General features: G+C 39.6%; 2 protein-coding genes and 1 long non-coding RNA gene across 6 annotated transcripts in view; 2 read left to right on the plus strand and 1 right to left on the minus strand.

The window, feature by feature from the left end:
• LOC142391697 (potassium channel, voltage gated eag related subfamily H, member 7) overlaps positions 1-7,983 on the plus strand; it is a 76,644-nt gene extending 68,661 nt beyond the window's left edge. For all 4 annotated transcript variants that reach the window (XM_075477682.1, XM_075477683.1, XM_075477685.1 and 1 more), the window contains 3 exons: positions 549-708; positions 4,135-4,324; positions 4,529-7,983. In XM_075477682.1, coding sequence (XP_075333797.1) covers positions 549-708; positions 4,135-4,324; positions 4,529-4,810 — 632 coding nt within the window. In that variant the 3' untranslated portion in view covers positions 4,811-7,983. The remainder of the gene's footprint in view (positions 1-548; positions 709-4,134; positions 4,325-4,528) is intronic.
• A 49-nt stretch (positions 7,984-8,032) lies between these two features.
• On the minus strand, positions 8,033-17,235 carry LOC142391698 (sorcin-like). Its single transcript, XM_075477687.1, has 8 exons — positions 17,098-17,235; positions 13,205-13,432; positions 12,637-12,706; positions 10,824-10,867; positions 10,444-10,591; positions 9,552-9,665; positions 9,327-9,385; positions 8,033-8,977 (listed from the first exon to the last, which is right to left on the minus strand). The coding sequence occupies exons 1-8, from the start codon at positions 17,119-17,121 to the stop codon at positions 8,951-8,953; spliced, it is 714 nt and encodes a 237-aa protein (XP_075333802.1). The 5' UTR covers positions 17,122-17,235; the 3' UTR covers positions 8,033-8,950.
• Positions 14,102-15,745, plus strand: LOC142391699 (uncharacterized). The gene is made up of 3 exons (XR_012770601.1): positions 14,102-14,328; positions 14,805-14,902; positions 15,095-15,745. It is a non-coding gene; the product is annotated as an uncharacterized LOC142391699 (long non-coding RNA).
• Positions 17,236-20,357: the final 3,122 nt, after the last annotated feature.

Genomic DNA, 20,357 nt, shown 5'->3' on the forward strand with positions numbered 1-20,357 from the left:
ATATAAAATGTAAGAGATTAGATTCAGCAACCAGCCTAAGGTAAACTGTCTCTGCAGCTTTACCTTATGTGACCTGTCTGCAAAGGCAGTTGTGCTGTCACCTTAAATCCCCCACAAAACCACTCAGCGTGAACAAAGGTCCAGCTCACCTGCTGTAGCTCACTGCATGTGAGGGGAGGAAACAGTGTCAGTCTGTATATTTGACAGTAATATCCCATAATGCGGCTGTTACAGCTGTAAAATGGTTTCTGCCAAAGTACAGAGTAGTGATATTGATCACCAAGAACAGCTCAGCAAGAGAAACATAGCAGGAGTGTCAGTTTAGACACCAGCTTTTTGTTTCTGAACCCAAAAGGAAGGGAGGAAATATCCCACTGAGGGCATGATTGCCAATCAGGGTCAGAATTGTGTTTTAGAATAGATGCTGGGATTCAGTAGGAGGTAAGCTGACACAGGAAGATACTTCCCCTGAGACACTGCTCTAATAATAACACAGATCATTTATCTTGTGTGTGTGTGTTCACACATTCACACATCTCACCCTCCAGAGCTCCATGCAGAAAACTGGGTGCGTCAGCATCCCAGCGAGGGTGCCGAGGAGTCAGCCCAGTGTCAGGAGGCGCCTGCTGGGGAGGACGACAGCGACACAGACTTCACCTATGGAGAGGTGGAACAACGGCTGGACATGCTGCAGCAGCACCTCAACAGGTGCGCGGGGGCCAGAGGGGTGGAGAGGACTGTAAAACAGCATGTTGGTCATGTCAAACCACAACATTTCACATGAAGCTGTCATGCTGTCAGGAACACACCACAATCTCAAAGGGAATTAAAATCAATAATATCAAAAGAGATTCAGTGTCAAATAAAATTAAACTCATCGTGGTAGTTACTATTTTCTTACTTTTTATGCAAAATATATTCTTTTCGGACACGAGGTGTTTGACCTCTGGAGAACTGAAGACACCTCAAGGATCATACTCGACTAGATTTCCTGTAATAGGTTTTCCTTTTCTTTTTCATCACCTTCTTTCACAGCGCACGGTATGAGTCTCATAATTCTGCCTATAAATGGCTGAAAACTCAGCCGGAGACATGTGAGGCCGAACGCCCGCTGCAGTGCACTGATACAGATGAGGGGGAGGCAGACAGTGAGCGGCTGTCTATTTATAGCTCTCCGCCACGAGGTGCAGACACATTGCAAAGACTTTTGACGTCACCCTGGGAGGTTTGCGATTTGGTGGTGCACTTGCATGTTTTAGGAAGTTTGAATGTATTCAGACATAACCTTTTCGACTTGATAGATTCAATTAGAAAAAGCGCTTTCGAGTTGTTTAGGTATTCTGCACTGGAATACCTTTGGCTTCTCTGTGGAGATGCCGATAAGTCACCACAAACAACCGCTTACGCAGTTATGCGTGAGTGTGTTCCTGATGCAGTACGGCAGGTAGGGCCATCATTAAAGCAGTGCATCTTAGACTCACCAAATCTCCTTCTACAAGCACAGATGGAATTCAGCTGTATGCCAGGTAGTCTCTGCTTGCTCCGTTTCTGCTTTTTCTTTGCTTGGGCTTATATATGTGAGGAAAAAAGACAAGGAAAGATGATTCACCCTGTCAAACAGTCCATGTCTTGATGTAGATTCTGTTGCTCCATTAGATGATGACGCACAGTGCAGGCGCCGTTTGACCATACAGAAACTTCATAAACATATCATAAAACTTGCTCATTTCGCATGATTCAACAAAGAATTGCAGGTTATTTTTTATAATGTAAGTGCAGTTGTCCTTATATCTGTCCTAATATCAGATCCAGGGGCAGACAGGAGAAGTGGACTTTTACTGGACTTTTGATTCACTCCTTTATCAGGCATCAGAATTCTTCGTCATCCTGGTGGATTTTCATTTCAGAGGCACAAAGCTCCCACAACACTTCACTAACTGTATGCCACAGCGTGGATGTGGTTGGAAGTTTTGAGTCTCCCCCTAGTGGTATATGTTAACACTGACACCCAGCCACCACGATAATCACGGAGAATCCATCCATCCGCGCATTCTGCACTCTCATATCATTTACAATCAGTGGCGGCTCCTGACATTTTTTTTAGGTAGTGCAATTTCCAGTCTGTGAAAGCTGCATCAGAGTGGGCTGTGCGATGCTGAACCGATTGCACCGATGCAAACCTGTTGTGCTCCCACACAGGAAATAAAATGTCCAATCATCCAGAAACTCCTTGTCTTCCTTAAATAAACACAACGCAGAGTCGAGGGGTTATTTGGTCTTCCAAATAACCAAAGTGACTGCAATTTCCCCCGTTATGTCCATAAGTACCATAAAAGTCCATAGGACTGAGGTATATTTGTCTAGGTAGCATAACTTATTGTAATAATTTTAAATAATTTTTTGTTATTTTTTGCATAATTTGCCAATCAGTTAATATTACACCTTAACCATTATTTATTTATTTTCCTCATATTGTTCCAGGATTCTATGAAATAAGTAAACACATAAGCCCTTAATGATAAGATTAATTAAATTTTCATTCTAAAGAATGTAATTAAAATGACAACATATAAATCCAAGTCAAGTGTTTATTGAAGTTATGGAAAATATGACTTAGAAAAGTATAACCAGTTGTCAAACATGGTTAAGTGCAGCTTACTTATGTGAGACTTCTCTCTTTTTTAAATATAATACTGCACCATTAACAATGAATGTGTCATTATACATTCTGCTATCATTGTCAACATTATATAAAAGATTTAAATCATTACAAGTCAATGATTGAGCACAAAAGGTTAAGTTATTTAGCTACATCAAATACTACCTGGAAAAATAGCAGGGTTGGTGGAGCCCTGGGTTTCATCTTTGCCTCGCAAGGCGAGCCCGAAAATCCTGCAAAATTCTTCCAAACTTCCTTCTCCGCATTAGTACGACGACTAAAGGGTACTTCTGTCAGAAATACTACCGTATTGTTGCACTCGACACTCGCCATCTTCTTCATAGAATGTTTTTTTTTTTTTTCTTTATTGAAAACCACAATGTTACAACAACAAGTAGAATGTTCATGGTCCCGCGCAACAGACATATGATGACGAAAGCACGTTGTGCATCGTTTGTGCGAGCACATAAACCCTCATAGAAAATGCATTGGGAGCAGGATTTTTGAAAAAAACCGAGGTCCCATTCATGTCAATGGGAGCTTCCTGGTGCAAATTCTACCCTGACAGAAATCGCACAAAATGGGCGTAGCAACACCAGGCGCGACCTTAATCTGATTGGACAATGACATATACAACCAGTTTGCCTACAGTAGATCAGTCCCACTTTAGCAACTAGATAAAAAAAAAAAAAAAAAAACTCCGTGTTTGGTAGTGCGTCGCACAAATCGCCCCTATGGAGGAGCCGCCACTGTCAATTCCTTTATCGATTTACTTCAACTCTATTCCCTAACAACAGCCGAGGGAAAAACGATGTAACTCATCATATTTAGTAAAGGTCTAGCAGTAAGGCAAATGTTCTCCTTGATAGTGATAAGAAGTGAGAAATTACTGGCTGAAAATAGATCACTGCAGCTGGAAAAGAAATGGTGCACAAGTACAGCGGAGACCCTACAAGGAAGTGGAAATTACACAAACACTAAATAACCTGGTGATAAACTGCACTGATCTGACGCTGATGATATCACAGCAGGAGCTTTGGAATTTAATGGGAGCACTTTAATAGTCGGGTTATGTTCGGCTTCGTTTAGGCCTTTAATTGTCGTCACAACTGTTCCCGCACCAGTAAGCAATTACGGCCTGACCTATTGTAAAGAACAGATGTGTTCTTGTTACGAAGGGTTAGTCTAATGTGAGGGCTCATTTACAAATCTGACTGATGTGTTGGGAACTACCATGCAGTCGCCCATCACCTGTTTGTCATCAGTATGGAAATCAGTATTGATTAAAGAAACGTGAGCATCCAGACAATCGAGGTTATGACTTTGAGGAAGTTAACTTTTGTTTAATTTGTCTTCCTTATTTGAATCCTTCACATATGTGGTTTTCAACCAAAATTTGACTGCTCCCCATGTTTTTTTTTTTGTTTGTTTTTTTTTCTTTATTAATTTCATTTTTTTTTTTATGCATCTGTCAGGCTAGAGTCCCAGATGACTGGAGACATCCAGACCATCCTGCAGCTCCTCCAGAGGCAGACTGTAACCGGTCCCCCCGCCTACAGCACCGTCACCTCCAGTCCTGAGTACCAGGGCCCAGCCATCAAGATCCAGCCAGTGTCTGCTCTCCACACAGATCTCAGCCTCAAGCCAGCTCCACCTCAGCCACAGGTACACCGACAACTATTTTTCACTGCAGACAATAAAGATGATCATCCAAAATGGTGTCAAACCATAATTAATTTGAGTTTCATGTCTTTTAATAACAAACATTGACCTGATATGAACCTCAATTCTTCTTCTGTGCAATGTGTACAATTAATAGGAATGGCTCATTCTCAGCCACATAATCCAGGCTGTGTGTATCTTCCACAGGTCCCAGGCTCAGAGGGCTCTCCTATCAAATCCAAAGAAACCTCCCCAGTTCTTGTCCACACAGAGACGCCTCCAGAGGGGAACTTTGCAGGACTGCTTGAAAGTGAGTCCAACTCGGAGCAGAGACACACAGTTAACAACGAGGATTCGGCAGAGCTGCACAAGCAACCAACACTGAGGTTCCCATCAGGTCGACAAGCCTCTCTACCCGACGTTCCCAACAGCTCAGGGATGTTGGGACTCCACCGGCCAGTGTCTGACCCTGGGATTCCAGGAAAGTAGGCCCCACCCCCAACCCTTCTGCAATGACTGAAGGTCTTCTCTCAAGCTTGACTCAGGGTCTAAGAAAGAGACTGAATATGCAAAGGATAAAAACTATAGACTTTCTTCCATTCCTTTTGAGAACATCTACCAGTCCCAACCCTCCCTAAGCTCTGATTTAGATGTATAAAGTCCATTTATACTGAGGTATTTCTACACTATATTAGTAACATATGTAAAGTCATCTAGATCGTGTACATAGTTCCAATAGAACACTGCCAGCAACACGGGGCACCTCATGTGCTTTTTCTGAAAGATATGCATGATTTTTGTTCTCATGTCCTCTGTTGCATGTTCTTCACACACACACACCGCAACTCACAAGGCATTACGGTGTGATCGGCATGCTCACAGACTACCTGTAGCTATCGAGGCTCTGTTTTCTACAGCTCTGGCCTCTAAATAGGGAAGAAAGCTACTTGAAGCCCTCTTCGAGGCTTTTCTATTTCCCTCTACTGCTTTTTCAGCAGCTCCCAAAAAGCAACTATCAACGCTGTCACAAGCTCATGAGGAGATCCACCTGTGTGTTTCATCTGGCTACCGTCCGCAAACATTTCCACAACAGACGGAAAAACCACTTCTTATTAAGCTTAAGATACAAGACAAAGTCTAATAGCACGTGAAGAGGTTGTGTGGACGTCACATAGCACACCGACTACTTTTGTAGGCCTTTGAAAGCAATAATGATGGGCCAGTGCTGGAAACACACTGGATCTTGGTATATTCGTAGAGTTAAAAATGTTCTGGAAATATCTCAATATAACCTGAACAAAGTTAACCAGCAGCTCTTAACTGCCCTTATGTTGTGGATTCATTTGCTTGGAAAGATCAAACTCATTTCACTTAACCACACTATATGTGAAAGACACAAAATAATAGTAGAAAACAGATTTTGTAGTTTTAAGATATGAGACTGCCACGTATAAATTCCATTTTAACTACCTAAATCCCAATATTGTCAAACTGGAACTTGGCTACTGCTAAGGACATTTGTATCTAAGCTGTTTGCACAATGGGGTTTTTTCGGTTGTTTTTCGCTAGTTTCGTGTGGCTTGTAGAAATGAGAATCTGATGGGCAAAAAAAAAAAAAACGGATTTCGTCTTTGTGGTTGAATTTGTTTTCATCCAACAACGAACTCGCCTCCTGAAGGTTTGTTTGGTCTTTGAGTTTACTGGAGCTGCATCAGATACGTGCATCTTGGATTTCACCTGGCACTCTGCGCTTGTTGGTCAATGAGTCTCAGTGCTTAGAACGCTCTGCTCTCTGTTAATAAACAACAGACCGCACTGGTCTCCGGACTAGAAGTTATCATGAAAGGAATAGTGCGCAACTATAACTGACATCCAGCTGTCAAGATGGAGATGGCAACCATCTCAAATGTTGCCCATTCACTATTTAGCAACAAAGTTCATCTATATCAGGATGTTTAACTACTTGTCAAGGAGAAAACAGGCAAATTTGGTGTCACACCGTTGACCTTTTGTTTAAATTCAAGGAAAAGCCATCACCTGACCCTTAAATCGCTTTGCCTGGTCTCTTTGACATGCTCGTTTTATAGTGCTGCCCCCTGTATTTGCCTTACATAACAAGTAAGTAAGTAACTTTAAAAACTTCGACTCAAAGTCGATGGACACACTTTTCCTCCAACCCATCACATTTTCTCTCGTTCTTTCAAGAAAACACTATTTTTGTTTCGCGGAAGGACATTTTGCCATCGCTGTCACAGAAGGAGAAAAGCCACCAAAACTGTCTCGACGTGAAAGTCCTTATTTTCGGTTCAATTCGACTGCTGAACAAGAAACAACAATCCTGAGCCTTCTTCACAGCTGGAGGGAACTGCTGGGGTTGATGGTTTTGCTCTGTTGCATGCTTTACTGGAGGTCTTCCATTATATTTCTAAACTGTACAGCTTCCTTTGTATAGAATAATCACAGACAAAGCATCATAGGAAAAAAACAAAATGAAACGAGAGACGGCGGCACGCGTCTTAGGCTGAGGACACAGCTCAGCCTTCACCAGCCTTAGCTTTATTCACCTGCTCTAGCCTTTATAAGCCACATCAGACCAATGCAACCTAACGGTCTTCTCCGCCGTCACACACACACGTGACTCCGTTCAACCATTTTAGAGTGAATTGCATGTCGGAAAATGAAGTAGTTCTTTTAGTTTCCTAACCACATAGACACCAATACAAGTTCACGTATTGCATGGAGACTGCACTTGGCTTTATCATCAAAATCAGCTGTGTGACATAAATTGATATATAACCGTCCACGGAAAATTTGAAATGACAGTTAGACCTATTTTTCTAAAAAGGAAAATATTTGATTTGCCATTATTTTTCTATGCATCTTATTCCTTTTCCTTATTTTTAATTTAAGCCTGCTGTTTGAATGCTGTGGACTGCTCTTGGGATGACGATGGGTGCAATGCATAGCCTCTCAATGTAGCAAGCAGGGCGCGAGACGGGCAACACTGCATGTTGTCACGTAGATTGTCTGCCGTTTGAATAGTTTGTCCCCGTTTGATATTGCACATTGATTTTCATATCATTTTAGCAGAGTTTCTACATGGACTTTCCCTCCAGACTTTTTCCGCATGTTGAAACAGGCGAGTGGCATTCCAACACCGGAATTCTCTGTAAAGGAAGCCTGGGTTTTTTTCTCCTAAACACGTGGAGATGAAGTGGTTGGTAAGAAGTCTATTTGATTTCTTGAAAAACTGAGAAGTGGGAGAAATCCCGAGAGATTCCAGGATTAACATGGGTGAGAATATTCGAATATTTCCAACAGAACGCCGGCTCCTTCCTCTGAGCGATAAGCTGACTTACTTTAGCTGTAGAACAAAAGTTGCTAAAGTCTAAACTCGACACGTCCAGCACCCGAAGGGTCGTCTGCTGAACTTTTCATGAGATTTGCACACTTTTGCACAGAGATGAGCAAACTTGCTGTACTGGATTCTAAATGTCACTTTTTAAATCTAGCGCTGTTCACAATTGTTTTTATGCATTTTTTTTTTTTTTAACGTTTGCCACTGTATTTTATACAACGCAACAACACTTCAAAACAGCTAATTTGAATGTTTCTGTTCTTAACTATATTTAAAGAAATAAAAGTATATTGTGTAAATAGAACGAGGAGCAATGCGCAGTTGTACAAATGAATAAACAGAAAGCATACTGATTAAAAAAAAAAAGCCTTTATTGTGAGTTAAAAAAAGAAAACCCAACATGATTTTCCTGCCACATTTGGGAGGAGGGGGCGTAAAAGTGGAAAAACTGTGTTTGAGCTGGAACGTTAAGAAAGAAGAAGAAGAAAATCTTTACAAGCGCAAAAGAAGAAAATTCTGTGACATTTCATTCACATGTAAGTATCGTTAAGAACTAGTAGAAATTTACAGCTCAGTCACTTTGGCTTGTTAGGAAGTTGGACATGAAGCCACTGCAAAAAAGGCCTGTTCCACATGTTATTAAACAGACGTGGGCCTCACACTGAAGCCAACTTCTGTCAAAAAGTAAAGGTAAAAGAAAATCATGAAATCTGTAAATGTTACTGCATTCAATTTTGACTTAAAATGCTGAGGTACATTTTATTTGATATAAAAATACAGTTTGATTGTAATGGCACTGAAGTTGGGAGTACACAGATCTGAACATCCTTTATCTTCCGGTTTACCATGTACGCTCCAAAATGGCCGCCCTGCAAAGACCGCTCGTAGATCATTTCTTCACACTAAAACACTCTTCTTTTAAACATCTTTTGACACTTTTTCCACGTGACAAGATCATTCTTTTTAAATCATTCAGGCATTTCATGGGACGTGTGATATCTGTGACTTTATATTACGAAAAGAAATCATAAATGTTAAAAAATAAACAAAAACAGTAAAAAGTCAAACATTTCCCTCTAATACATCCTGTTCGTATATGTGCACCTGATTAATATTCAGCATGGCTCATGAAATATAAGACAAAAACGTTACAATAAGCATTATAAGCATGTTTACTGTCACTCTAACATACTGGCCTCCCTTTGCATTACTGTGAGGTCACCGACTGGCACGAGCGCCCTGACCTCTTATTGCGGGACAGACGGCAGCACTTAGAGGGCCATAGTGCACAGGATAAACTGTTGGCAAAAGGGAAAGAGAGACATGTGCAGAAAGAAAGTGTGAACCACCAATTAACCACAGAGACTCAACAGCAAGCATTGTACTTGGAACCTTTCGCATGCTGGCCAAGTCAAAGTACTGCACACGCACAGCTTAAAATACTGTCTGCACGGTGAAAAACACAGTGAGGAAGAACATCTTTTAAACCGAGTCGTGCCGAGGCAGCAAAAACAAAAGCCCACAACCAGTTTGTCTGTGCTAAAGCATCTTTCATGATAACTAACAGACAAAAACAAATGTTGAGGAACATTAGATCATTTGTTGCATTTGTTACAAATATTAAAAGGGGGGGCGGAAAGGACTCACATCATCGTATGGGAAGTTGACGGATCCCTGCTGCATGGTATCTCTCCGTCTGAAAGTCTCTGCAACAGAAAGAGCAACAAAGAGTGTAGAAAGTGCCTCAAGAACTCCCGGCGCTTCACATAACGGTGCTTGAGGAAAGTTGTAATGGCACGCTTTCAGTCCCCATTAAAAGCGCGTGGGTGGCTGCTTGCCGAACATGTCATATCTCGGTGTTCGCGTTCGTACCTGTGAGACCACGCAGTCTGACACAGCAGGCCACATAGTCATCAAAGAAGATCCTGCCTCCTTTGTTGTAGCGCTTTATGATTGCGTTCAGGGCCTGGGGGCTGATGCGATAGCCTGTCACAGCAGAGTAAAAACATAAAAACTCAGCATGAGGCCCTGTTGCTACAGCGTTTCTGACAGACAACTGTTAAACTGAGGTAAAAAAAAAAAAAAAAAAAGAGCATATCAATGGGGCTGTAAAGGCCTGAAAATATCTCCATGAGTGAATTTACTACTAGAAATTCTCATAACCATCCTGTGGCTATTGGAACACCAAGAAAGCTAAATTAATAAAGTATTTCTTTGCATGTTTGACTTGACTAATCTGCAATTTGTAGGTTAATCCGTTACAGCTGACTACAGATGTCCTATTCCTATGCATTTGAGCACATTCCAGAAACTCGGCCTAATTTCTTCCATCAGCTTCAGGTCAGAATTTTTTGGCCCATACCACATTAAATGCATGTTGCAAGTTTTCTAAATGATACCTTTACAGGCTGCATGTGAGACAAAATGGCACTCCGCACAACAGATTGCTTACCACAGATTTAATTAACCGATAAAATGGCAAAAGAAGGAAAGAGAAGGCAACTTATGTCCCTGTGTTGCAAGCACGTTGAAAATGTTGGTGGTGATCCATCTAAATATCAGACTTAAGTGTAAATGGAAAATGAGGAGTGACAGAAGTTCACCCCCACAGCACTACAGCAATAAATGGAAGATAACCCAGCACATTAACTTGTGACTGACTGCTATTAAGTCTAATTAAGAGTCATTAAACATTGCAGTTGCCATTAGATGGGTTATCAGGAGCCATTAGACATCCATCATGATGAAAAGTTACGACTCTCACCCATAGAGCTGATTGCCTGACTCATCTCGTGAGGTTCGACTGTTCCGCTCCGGTCCTGGTCAAACATCATGAAGTTCTGCTTCCAGCCGTTCAGAGCGGCGAACAGCTCCTTGAACTCATTGAAACCCATCTTCCCAGTTAAGTCCCTCTGGTGACAGTCGAGTTAAGCTTTCATAAACTCTGATAAAAGGCAAGCTGCTGGTTCACCTGGTTTAAGGGAGAGCCACACCTTTGTTTCAGCCCAGAGTGTGAATAGAAAGGTATGAGTCGGACATGCTGACCGGCCCATTGTGGCATTTAAAACTTCAACCTTCACCCGATTTCCACTTCTGAGCTCCACAGAGAGGCTCTCTTTGACACAGGAAGCACAAAAAGGATACATCGAGCATTGCAATCATGATCCTGCACGTCTCCAGGCTGAAGGCTGGAAAGACAAGAAAAAAAAACACATCGAGATCACCATTTAATTTCCATTATGAAGGCAAATTCTCGCAAAAACCCTGCTTTTAAAACCAAGGTCATATTCATTTAAAAAAAAAAAAAAAACCTCTAGTTTATTCCAACCAGGCCAGGCATAGAGAAACTACTTTAAAAAAAAAAAATAAAGTGGCACATTGGTTCCCACTTGAAGTCTGCCACGCTGATCTTCACCTAGACTGATTCACAAAGCTGGGATTTGCTCCTGCAGAAGATTCAAAGTGGTTTAGATAACTTTTAAGCTACTAACCAAAATGAGTGCTGCAGGGAATTTGCTTATTGCGAAACTGTTTGCAAAATCTTAAGACTGAACTTTCAACCTCTCGGTCAAACACCGTGTCAGCATTCACTGCGCTGAACAATCATCCACTACCTGCTTTACAACAGACACAGCTCGGTGAGCAACACATTCACATTGATAAAAAGGTGGTAAACTATTCATTTCAGAGTGCCAATATATTATCCGTTTCAAAATGTCATGCTTTTCCACCCTCAACCTTGCAGATTTATCAAATATGTGCCAACATTTTGTAGCTCCAGGTGCGCCTGCTCATAGAGATCAACAGCCCCAGGTCTGAAAAAATGAGGCCAATCCAAATAAAAGTGTTCTTAACTGCATTCCCTTGATAGACAACAGCAGTTCCAAAAAGTAGAAAGAATGCGTTGATAAAGCTTCCTGAGGGGTCGGGTAAAGTAACAGAACAAACAGGGGGTAACATCTGAGTAGTAGAAGTGCAGCCGGTGGTAGAGCACATGTCTGAAAAATGGTTTAACACATGAATGCAGCACTGGACTGGACATTACAAACAATTCAAATTAAACCAACAGCTTTCAAACATTTCTAATATACAAGGTTGTTAGCGTACGCTTCGAAAAATTCGAACAAAAAGGAAGAATGGAGCGATGGTGAGGATCAGGATTCAGAAACTCAACATTTCCCCTTCTGAATAAGGATTTGGTGACTGTGAACCACAAAAAAAATGCACTTCAAATATCAGCCTTCAAAGAAATTTGCCAGGCAATTCTGCAAAAAAAAAAAAAAAAAATACAAGACTTGATGTTTATTTTGTTAACATTATATGCTCAGATATTGCAACAAGCTAAAATGTTTAGAAAAATCCTATTTTCAGTTGCTTTCTTCCACTGTTGCCAGGTTTCACATACTCGCTGTGCGCTTGGATGATAATCTGAATTGAAATGGTGATAAGATGTGCTGTTGTGAGGAAGCTGTGACTGTCAAGGACTTTCACATGTCTGAATCAAGCGTAAGAAACATTAGCAAAAAGCTAATGCGTCTCAATCACTGAATGCCGTCACTTTTATAGATTCACAAAGCCACATATCTCATTTATGAGAAGTAGTAATGATGAGGGAAACTGACTGTTTTCTGAATGCTGTTATCTGATGATGGTTCTAGCACCTGTTTTTTTTTGTTTTTTTTTTAAACTTGCTCATATGGCTTTTAAATAGCAGACTACACAGAAGTGCATTTGAATACTGGGACATCACTCAACAGGAGATTCTTCAGGGGAGGGGAAGTGGTCGAGTGCTACAAACCACATGAGTTAAGTCAGTTCCTCAGTTAAAGTTTCTCTTTGTGGATAAATCTTTTCAGTTATGGGAAACTAAGGAGACCAAACTGTCCAGCGAGAGAAAACATTGCTGAGCAGAGTCAAAAAGCTCATGAAGATGGTATGGTTCAGACGGTCAACTTACGAGTGTAGCTGCCAGTGAAACCGGCTTGTGTCAGACACCTCTGCAGCTCTTCTGCGTCAATTTCACCGTCCTGCAAAGAGCAGAATTATACTCACTTATGCGAGACTCTCAAAAGAATACATAATGTTCTGAAGAGATTGGGTTGCTGGTCAACTGCACATTTAAAAATCCCCACCGACGACCCTGTGCAAGCCAACATTTGAGTATGACACTATATATGCTGAGTGAAACAATGGAAAACATCTGGAAAGTCTTTCTCAGTAGGTTTTAACACCCCTTTTCACCTTTTTCTGTAAAATCCCAACCGCAATCCCAAACGGGCTCTGTCATCTTCACAGACGTGTAAAAGCTGAAGTAAAAAAGAATCACGATAAACCCCTCATGCTTCACCCGAAGTGGTTTATGTGAAATGTGATTCATCTGCAGAGGGCTTTAGTTATTCATGCCCAGGCTTGTAAGGTGAAGGTGAAACCAAGAGAGAAATTCTAAAGAAATCTGGGTTTACCAATGGCTACATGCGTTTTTAAAACATTTCACAATGTCAAATGTTGCAGTACATCTACAATACCTGGCCAGCTATAGCTGTGAAGTATCCCCACATTGGATCATTGGCAGCTGGGGCTGGGGCACCGAATGCACCTGAATAACTTCCTCCATAAGGGCTATACCCTCCCTGTGGTGGTGCGCCCCCCATGTGCACACCCATATGCCCAGGCATGTGACCTCCCATGTGTCCTCCTGGCATTCCTTGGGGTGGCATTCCCTGAGCTGGCATGCCCGGCATTGGGCCACCATACTAAGGAGAAAAGCAATTCAGAATGAAGGACAGGGCTGTCATAAAAAATGCTGCTCACAATAACAATAGATTGCAGAAAGTATGCAAACACTAATGAGTCATGAGCAGGTATCCTCAGCAGAAACTTATTAAAAACTAACCTAAAGGTCAAAAGTTTTGACCCATCATTTACACTGTTTTCTAAAGTCTTACAAATCCAGTCCAGAACAACTTAAGAAGCGGAATAAAACTATAAGAGTACGTGTTTGTGTCCCTTTAGTTAATAAACTTGAGGATTTACAGGATAAACGCTGTGACCCAAAGATATTAACCTATTGAAATAAACCATCCTGCATTTTTAGATACAGTGTACAGACATACAAAAATAGCTAAATTAAAATGTTGAACGTTTGTGGGTCAATGACGTGACGCTCATTTTTTTGTGTACATATGGGTTAGATACATTTAAAATTGTTAAAATTTGAAAATAAATTGACAAATTATTTTCACCATTCTCATCAAACCCTAATCTTATAGTTTGGGATTTATTCAATTTTTAGAGAGTATTAAGAGAATTTGGGTAAAAATGTCAATACGGTGTAACCACAAAAACATGAACCAAATAATTACACTTGCTGAAAAAAAATGTGAAATTCTCTCTGAAATCCCTTATAAAATAATCTGGCATGATCTTGCATAAGAACTTTACAATATGAAATAAAAGTAATGGAATCCCATTGTTCTGAATATTTTAATGAATATGGGGAATCATGTCTGTCACATCAACCACTTGAAATGTCAAGTGGTGTAACCGCCATTTAAGGAGCCATTTTGTAAGTATTTAGTCAGAAGATCATGTGACAGGAAATGATGTCACAGAGAAGGACCCCTGAAGACCCCAACTGCTATGAGTCAAGGTTAGTAACTCTCTTTAAAATTGTTAATAATTAAGTGTTTTTAGGCCATGGTCAGGCAAGCTTAGTTTACATGTCAAATGGTATGACCTCCTTAAAATGTTGATAAACCATAATAATCATAAAATATTTAATTTAATGTAAAAACTGTGTTTGAATATTCACATAAAGGTCAAGTGTGTACATAGTTGTCCATAATAATGCCTACAAATTTTGATTTTAAATAGAAATGTCAAATGGTGTAACCGGTTACACCATTTGACTCCTTTCTGTTTGAGGCCAATTTGACCAGCTTCAGGCCAAAGAGTATGTAATTTAAGGTGGCAATTATATTATTTTTCTAATTTAAATAGTGACTAACTGTAGCATGAACAGTAGCTTTAGTAGGGTTTAATTTAGATTGTATTTTAAGTGATTTTTGAAATGTAAATATTTTTTTTTTTAAATTTTAACTTCCACAATATATTTTGAATATATAGATGCCACTTACAAGCAAGGAAAAAGTGGCTCGCCACAGAGCGCAAGTGAACGCAGATCCTGCTGCTAAAGCAATTTACCTGGCAAAAAGACGGGCAAGGTAGTGCACACGCAACAGCATGCACACACACACACATTCAGACACAGGCATGCAAGCACACACACGCACATTTTTCATGTGAAGAATAAAGTCAGTGATGTAGATAGGCTGTGGAAATGAGAGAAGTGAGAGGATGATTTATTATTCTAGATATAAAAGGCTAATTGTTTTATTTTTACATTGTATTTATAGCTACCAAAGGAGGAAGGGAGAGGGAAAGATTGTGAACACCCCAGTAGCACAGCTCTCCAAACAGAATCAGGAGAAGATGAAGAAAAGGTGGAAGCAGTACCAGAGATAGTATAGGGAGAACAAAAGGGATCCACCAGCAACCACTTCAACACCTGACAGCGTGGAGGATCAGGAAAGTAGGCAAGGAAAGTTTGCTCTTGTTCGATACGAGGGCAAACCATTTGTGGGGCAAATCATTCAGGTGGTTGGGGATGAAGTTGAGGCAAGCTGCATGCAACAGCTAGCCGAGAAGAATGTCTTCACCTGGCCTCATCCACCTGACATCTTGTTTTATTACGAGTCTGATGTTCTCCACATTATTTCTGAGCCAGAACCTGTGAACTCACATCATTCCAAACTAACAGAAGATGCCTGGAAACAGTTCCAAGCACACAACTTGAAAGGTTAATGTCTTTCTTCCACAGACTCAACTTTTCGGGGCAGAACTATTTCAAGTCTTACGTTTCTGAGACGCTGTTTCATTTATATTGTTATGTTAATGTTAAATAATTTGTTCAGATCTCATCAGATGGCATGAACTTACACTGATGGTTCTCGGGTTTTTAAAAGTGTAATCAGAACAGTTTAGTGATGAAAGAAATGAATGATGATACTCTTTCTTTCTTTCTCTCTCTTGTTCTCACTCACACACACTCTCTCTCTCACTCACTCTCTCTTTGAAAGCAAAGGCTGTTATTTTACAAACTGAAATTGTATGAGAATAGATCACAAGTTAATCCTGTTTCTTCATGGTTGTTAAGATATGATCTTACTCACTCTTTCACTCACTCTTATTCTCTTTCACACACACTTTCTCTTACTCTTTTTGAAAACAATGGGTATAGACTGAAATTGTATGAGATCTGACCTGAAATAGAACACAAATTAATCCAGAATAGATCACAAATTAATCCTGTTTCTTCATTGTTGTTATGACATCATTTTTGATATGGAGTATTAAAATATCCAATTCAGTTTACCTTGATGACTATTTTCTGTGTCAATTTCTTGTCCTTTTGCTGTAGATGTTTTATGGTCAGTTGGTGTAACCGATGTGTCAATTGGCGTAACCAGTATTTTTTCCAAAAATCTCATATTATACAAAAAAGTTACTATGGATGAGATTTAAGTATTCAAGTACACTGTAGTAATGTGTTTTAAAACCATTTTTACCCAACTGGTCAAGGAATATGCAGAAAACCTAAATGTTTACAACATACTGTCTTGCTCGGCTCGATAAAAAAATCCATGTAATCTAAATTTAAAAATAGATAAAACAAAATATTTTTCATGTGATATTTGAAAATCAATTACTTGTTTTCATGGCTACACTTACATAAAATCTTAGAGGGTGAAATATCAAATAAATATATATTGTTTTTTGGTTACACCATTTGAGAAAATAATGGGCCATTAGCTCTGTATTTGCTTAAAAATGGTAGAAATGTCATATCAAATACTATGAAACCAACAGAAATGCAAAATATACATTCTAACGGTCTTTGGTCATGTTGTTTTAACAGGTTGAAAACATATTTTTAAATTTGTCATCATGCCAACCCTTATATGTCATTGATCCTTATATGTAGTTTCATACTAGTGGGCGTTTTTCTCGTACACAGCTGCTGGGCTAAAGGTGACAGTTTCACCAAAGCATTCTATAATGTTGACGATTTAACGACCCGGAAGACATTTTTTCCCAGTTATTCAATTTCCAACCAACTGTGGATGCTAATATAGCTTCTGAATTCCAGCTTCAGCAGGAGGAAAAAGTCCCCTGTTGCTCTTAGAGAACTTACAGGTACTGTTGTATCTTTGCGGCGGTCAGTTATGAGCACAAGTTTAAGTTATTGCGGCTCAATATTCATTACTATAGAGCCGAGTGAGAGCTTCCAGGCTAACTTTTACCAACTGATGTAGCTCGTGTGACACTTTAAAATAAATGTAGCACATATTTCACTCACCCCACCGTATCCTGGGTAAGCCATCTGATTAAACCAGGCTAACTTTTATGGTTTCTATGTCGTTAACGAAGTCACTGGTACCGTTTACTTTCTCAGTAAACCTCTGACTTCCGATAAGTCTAAGCATTTGTTACGTCATATCCGATATGAAGAAAGCTGTCGGAAGTGGGCTGATTGATAGTGCAGTAAACCAATGAGAGAGGAGAGGGACATGAAGTCCCGCCCACTTCCTCTTAGGCTGTTTAAACATGTCTAAAACGACCGCTAAATCGCTTGACTGCTCCAAAATGTGACATTAAAAGCTCAAATATAAATGCCATCAGAGAAAATAAATTATTTCCAGTTATCTCAGTCTGACCATCAAAACTGTTGGGAAGTGATTTAATTTTTTGGTAACACAGGGCTCCTTTTCTCAATGATCGTAGCCTTCTAGAACCTCAACTTTTGTTTTTACTAATGTTGCTGCAGATGTTGAAATGTTGTTCTGACATTTGACATAAAAATAATTTCCATTTTAAGAAAGACTGCTGTCTTGTATGTCAGTAACCACTAGATGGTGCTATAGAAAGCTGGTTAGGGTGTTACAAACGCTAAATGTAAGACAAACTCACAAGTACAGCAACTTTTAAACGAGGTAGTGGACATTTTTAGAGTTCTTTACTAGGGCATTGAATACCCTTGAACATACTGGATTCAACTAAGAATATAGAATAAATACAAACACAGGTTCTAAAGCAATTAAAATGGGACGAAATAAAAGTGGGGGAAACTGACACTTGTAGCTGCAACTTATTCAGACTTAGTGTAACAACTGTCTATTTTTAAACAAAAGGAAAGGTTTAAGTGAGTGATATTGAATGTGAGAATGTTCTACAACAAAAGAAAACTGTTAGAAAAATATCATAAGAAAAGAAGTACTGTGTGTAAGAATGTTTTACAGTGTTGGAAGATTAAGGGCCACTATGTGCTGGGGGAAGGTTCCTCCTATCTTATTTGTTTAACCTTGAATGCTGAAGAAGGCCTCCTATCTTTGCTAGTTCTATCTTCTGTATGAACATTGATTTACTGAACAAAGAAGTCTTATATGATGTTATGATATGAACTACACTGTACTCATCTAACAAAGACAGTGATAGGAGGGAACTACAGGAATGTCTCATAACCATGTATGGCCATTGGTTTTGTAGTAGAAAGCAGAAATATCATTTTAGAATGCAGACAACCCCGTGTCAGCTTTGTAATATGTTGTGCAGACTTGTCTGCTTGCTGCAAGATTAAACCTTTGTGTTGACTTACTCCAGCAACCCTGAGCCTCATTGGGAGAATTTTCTTAACAAAAACACCTACATCTGCCCTGCATTTTACCCTTCATCCAACAAATTCAAGACAAAGGCAGGGTATTGAGAACTGTGTGAAGCAGGCGGTGAGCTGTGTTGATGGTGAAGAGTTCAGGATGGCAGCTTCCTTTTTGGTTGAGCTTTGCGGTAACTTGCCGTTCTAACTGAACCCAACATCTGTGTTGGAAGGTTCCCACTTTCTCTTCACAGGAAGACACCACTTACACACTGAAATCTAAGTGTAGGAGTTAGTGGCATTAAAAAAATATTGACTCATTTAGTTAATCATTTTAAGTTCCTGTGAATCCCTTCACAGTTTTATAATGAGTTTAAGGTCACACAATAGCAACAGTTTTCATTTGAGAATGTGAAACCAATGCTTTAATTTAAAACTAATAAGAGCAGATTTGCAGATTTATCTTGCCTCTGTCCATCTGGAGGAGGTTGACTCTAGCCAGCAGAGAGTATTCATATGTTTGTGTACATTAGTGTTTCTGAATTGAATTGGTATCCTTTTATACAAGGTAGCATCCAATACAAACTACTGTTTGTACACAGGCTTTTATTGATTTTATTGATTTAGAATAGTTTCTCAGGTTTTTTTTTTTTTAAAGCATATTATATAATAAAGATTGAGTTTGTATCATAACCAACAAATTTGTTAAAGTCCCTTGGCCAAAAATCAAGTTTTTAACCTAATCAATGTGTCCATAAGGTGTTTTCATGTGTTAAAAGACAAGACGTGAACAAAATTAGCCATCAATGCTGTGGCTGAGGATTTCTGCTTTGAATCTGCTGAGTGCCATCTGTAGTCTCAGAGAGGTGAGGTCACCCAGAACATGTATTCCACATTGGAGTCCTGATACTGTGTCCCATCAAAATACCAGAGAGGATATGAGTTTGCAGCCTTGATTTTGAGGATGGAAACAGTGTTTGCTGCTGTGTATTTACGTACAAATAGGCAGATGTACTCAGTGATTGAAGGATGTTAAGAAAAGGTTCACTGACTCTTCAAACTGCAGCGATTCCCTAACATTTTTTGCTTTATGATAGTTTCCAAACTTAAACAGTATTTAGCCACAAGCCAAGATCGTCATTACAGAACTGACCCCTGAAGTCAAAGCCCATCTTTACTGTTTATTCTGAAGTATAAACATGGAACACTTCCGTTTGAAGAGTCTAGATTTTCATGCACAATTTCCCAGCATCCTTTGCATAAGATAAACAACACTGTGCAGTGCAACTCTGAAAAATGCCTGTACCTCAGTTCTGCAAACCCTTTGCACCAAAGAAAGCAGTATGATGTGTTGATTTGAATGAAATATAAAAGTGCCAAAGGCTTTTTCAAGCATGCAAAACCCATAAGAACAACTACAACTGCTTTGTGTTTAACAAATGGAAAATAAGGCCACCATAAGAAAAGAAAACAAAGAAATGCAGATTGGTTAATTGGTGAGCTAATAGTCCTCAAACAGTAAGCACTAGCCCAGCTTCAAACATCTATAATTACCTCTGAAACAAGAGGTGAGAATGATCAAGCTTAATCTGTCAATGAAACGTATTAAATGTTTCATTTTTGTACTTATATTGTCCATTATAGGGACAACTGTTTGTTGACAAAGATTTTTTTTAGACTTGTTAAATAGAATATTCATGGAGTGCTTTTCTTGACCATTCAAAGCACTTTTGTAGTAGAAGCCACATTCACCCATGTACACACATAAAAAGACGCACACAGACATGTAAATCCTGGAGTGTTTCTTAGTTTGATTAATTTGATTGAATTGAAATGGAATTTTCCCTGTAATAAAAACAAATAGGCTAATCAACTTTATAATTTGTCCTCTGGATATAATGCAATTGTCTTGGCAGAAAGTCAGGACAGACAAATCAACATTTTCAGCCCATTTTACGCAATTTATG

This window comes from Odontesthes bonariensis, chromosome 11 (genome assembly GCF_027942865.1).
Source record: "Odontesthes bonariensis isolate fOdoBon6 chromosome 11, fOdoBon6.hap1, whole genome shotgun sequence".
Classification (NCBI taxonomy): domain Eukaryota; kingdom Metazoa; phylum Chordata; class Actinopteri; order Atheriniformes; family Atherinopsidae; genus Odontesthes; species Odontesthes bonariensis.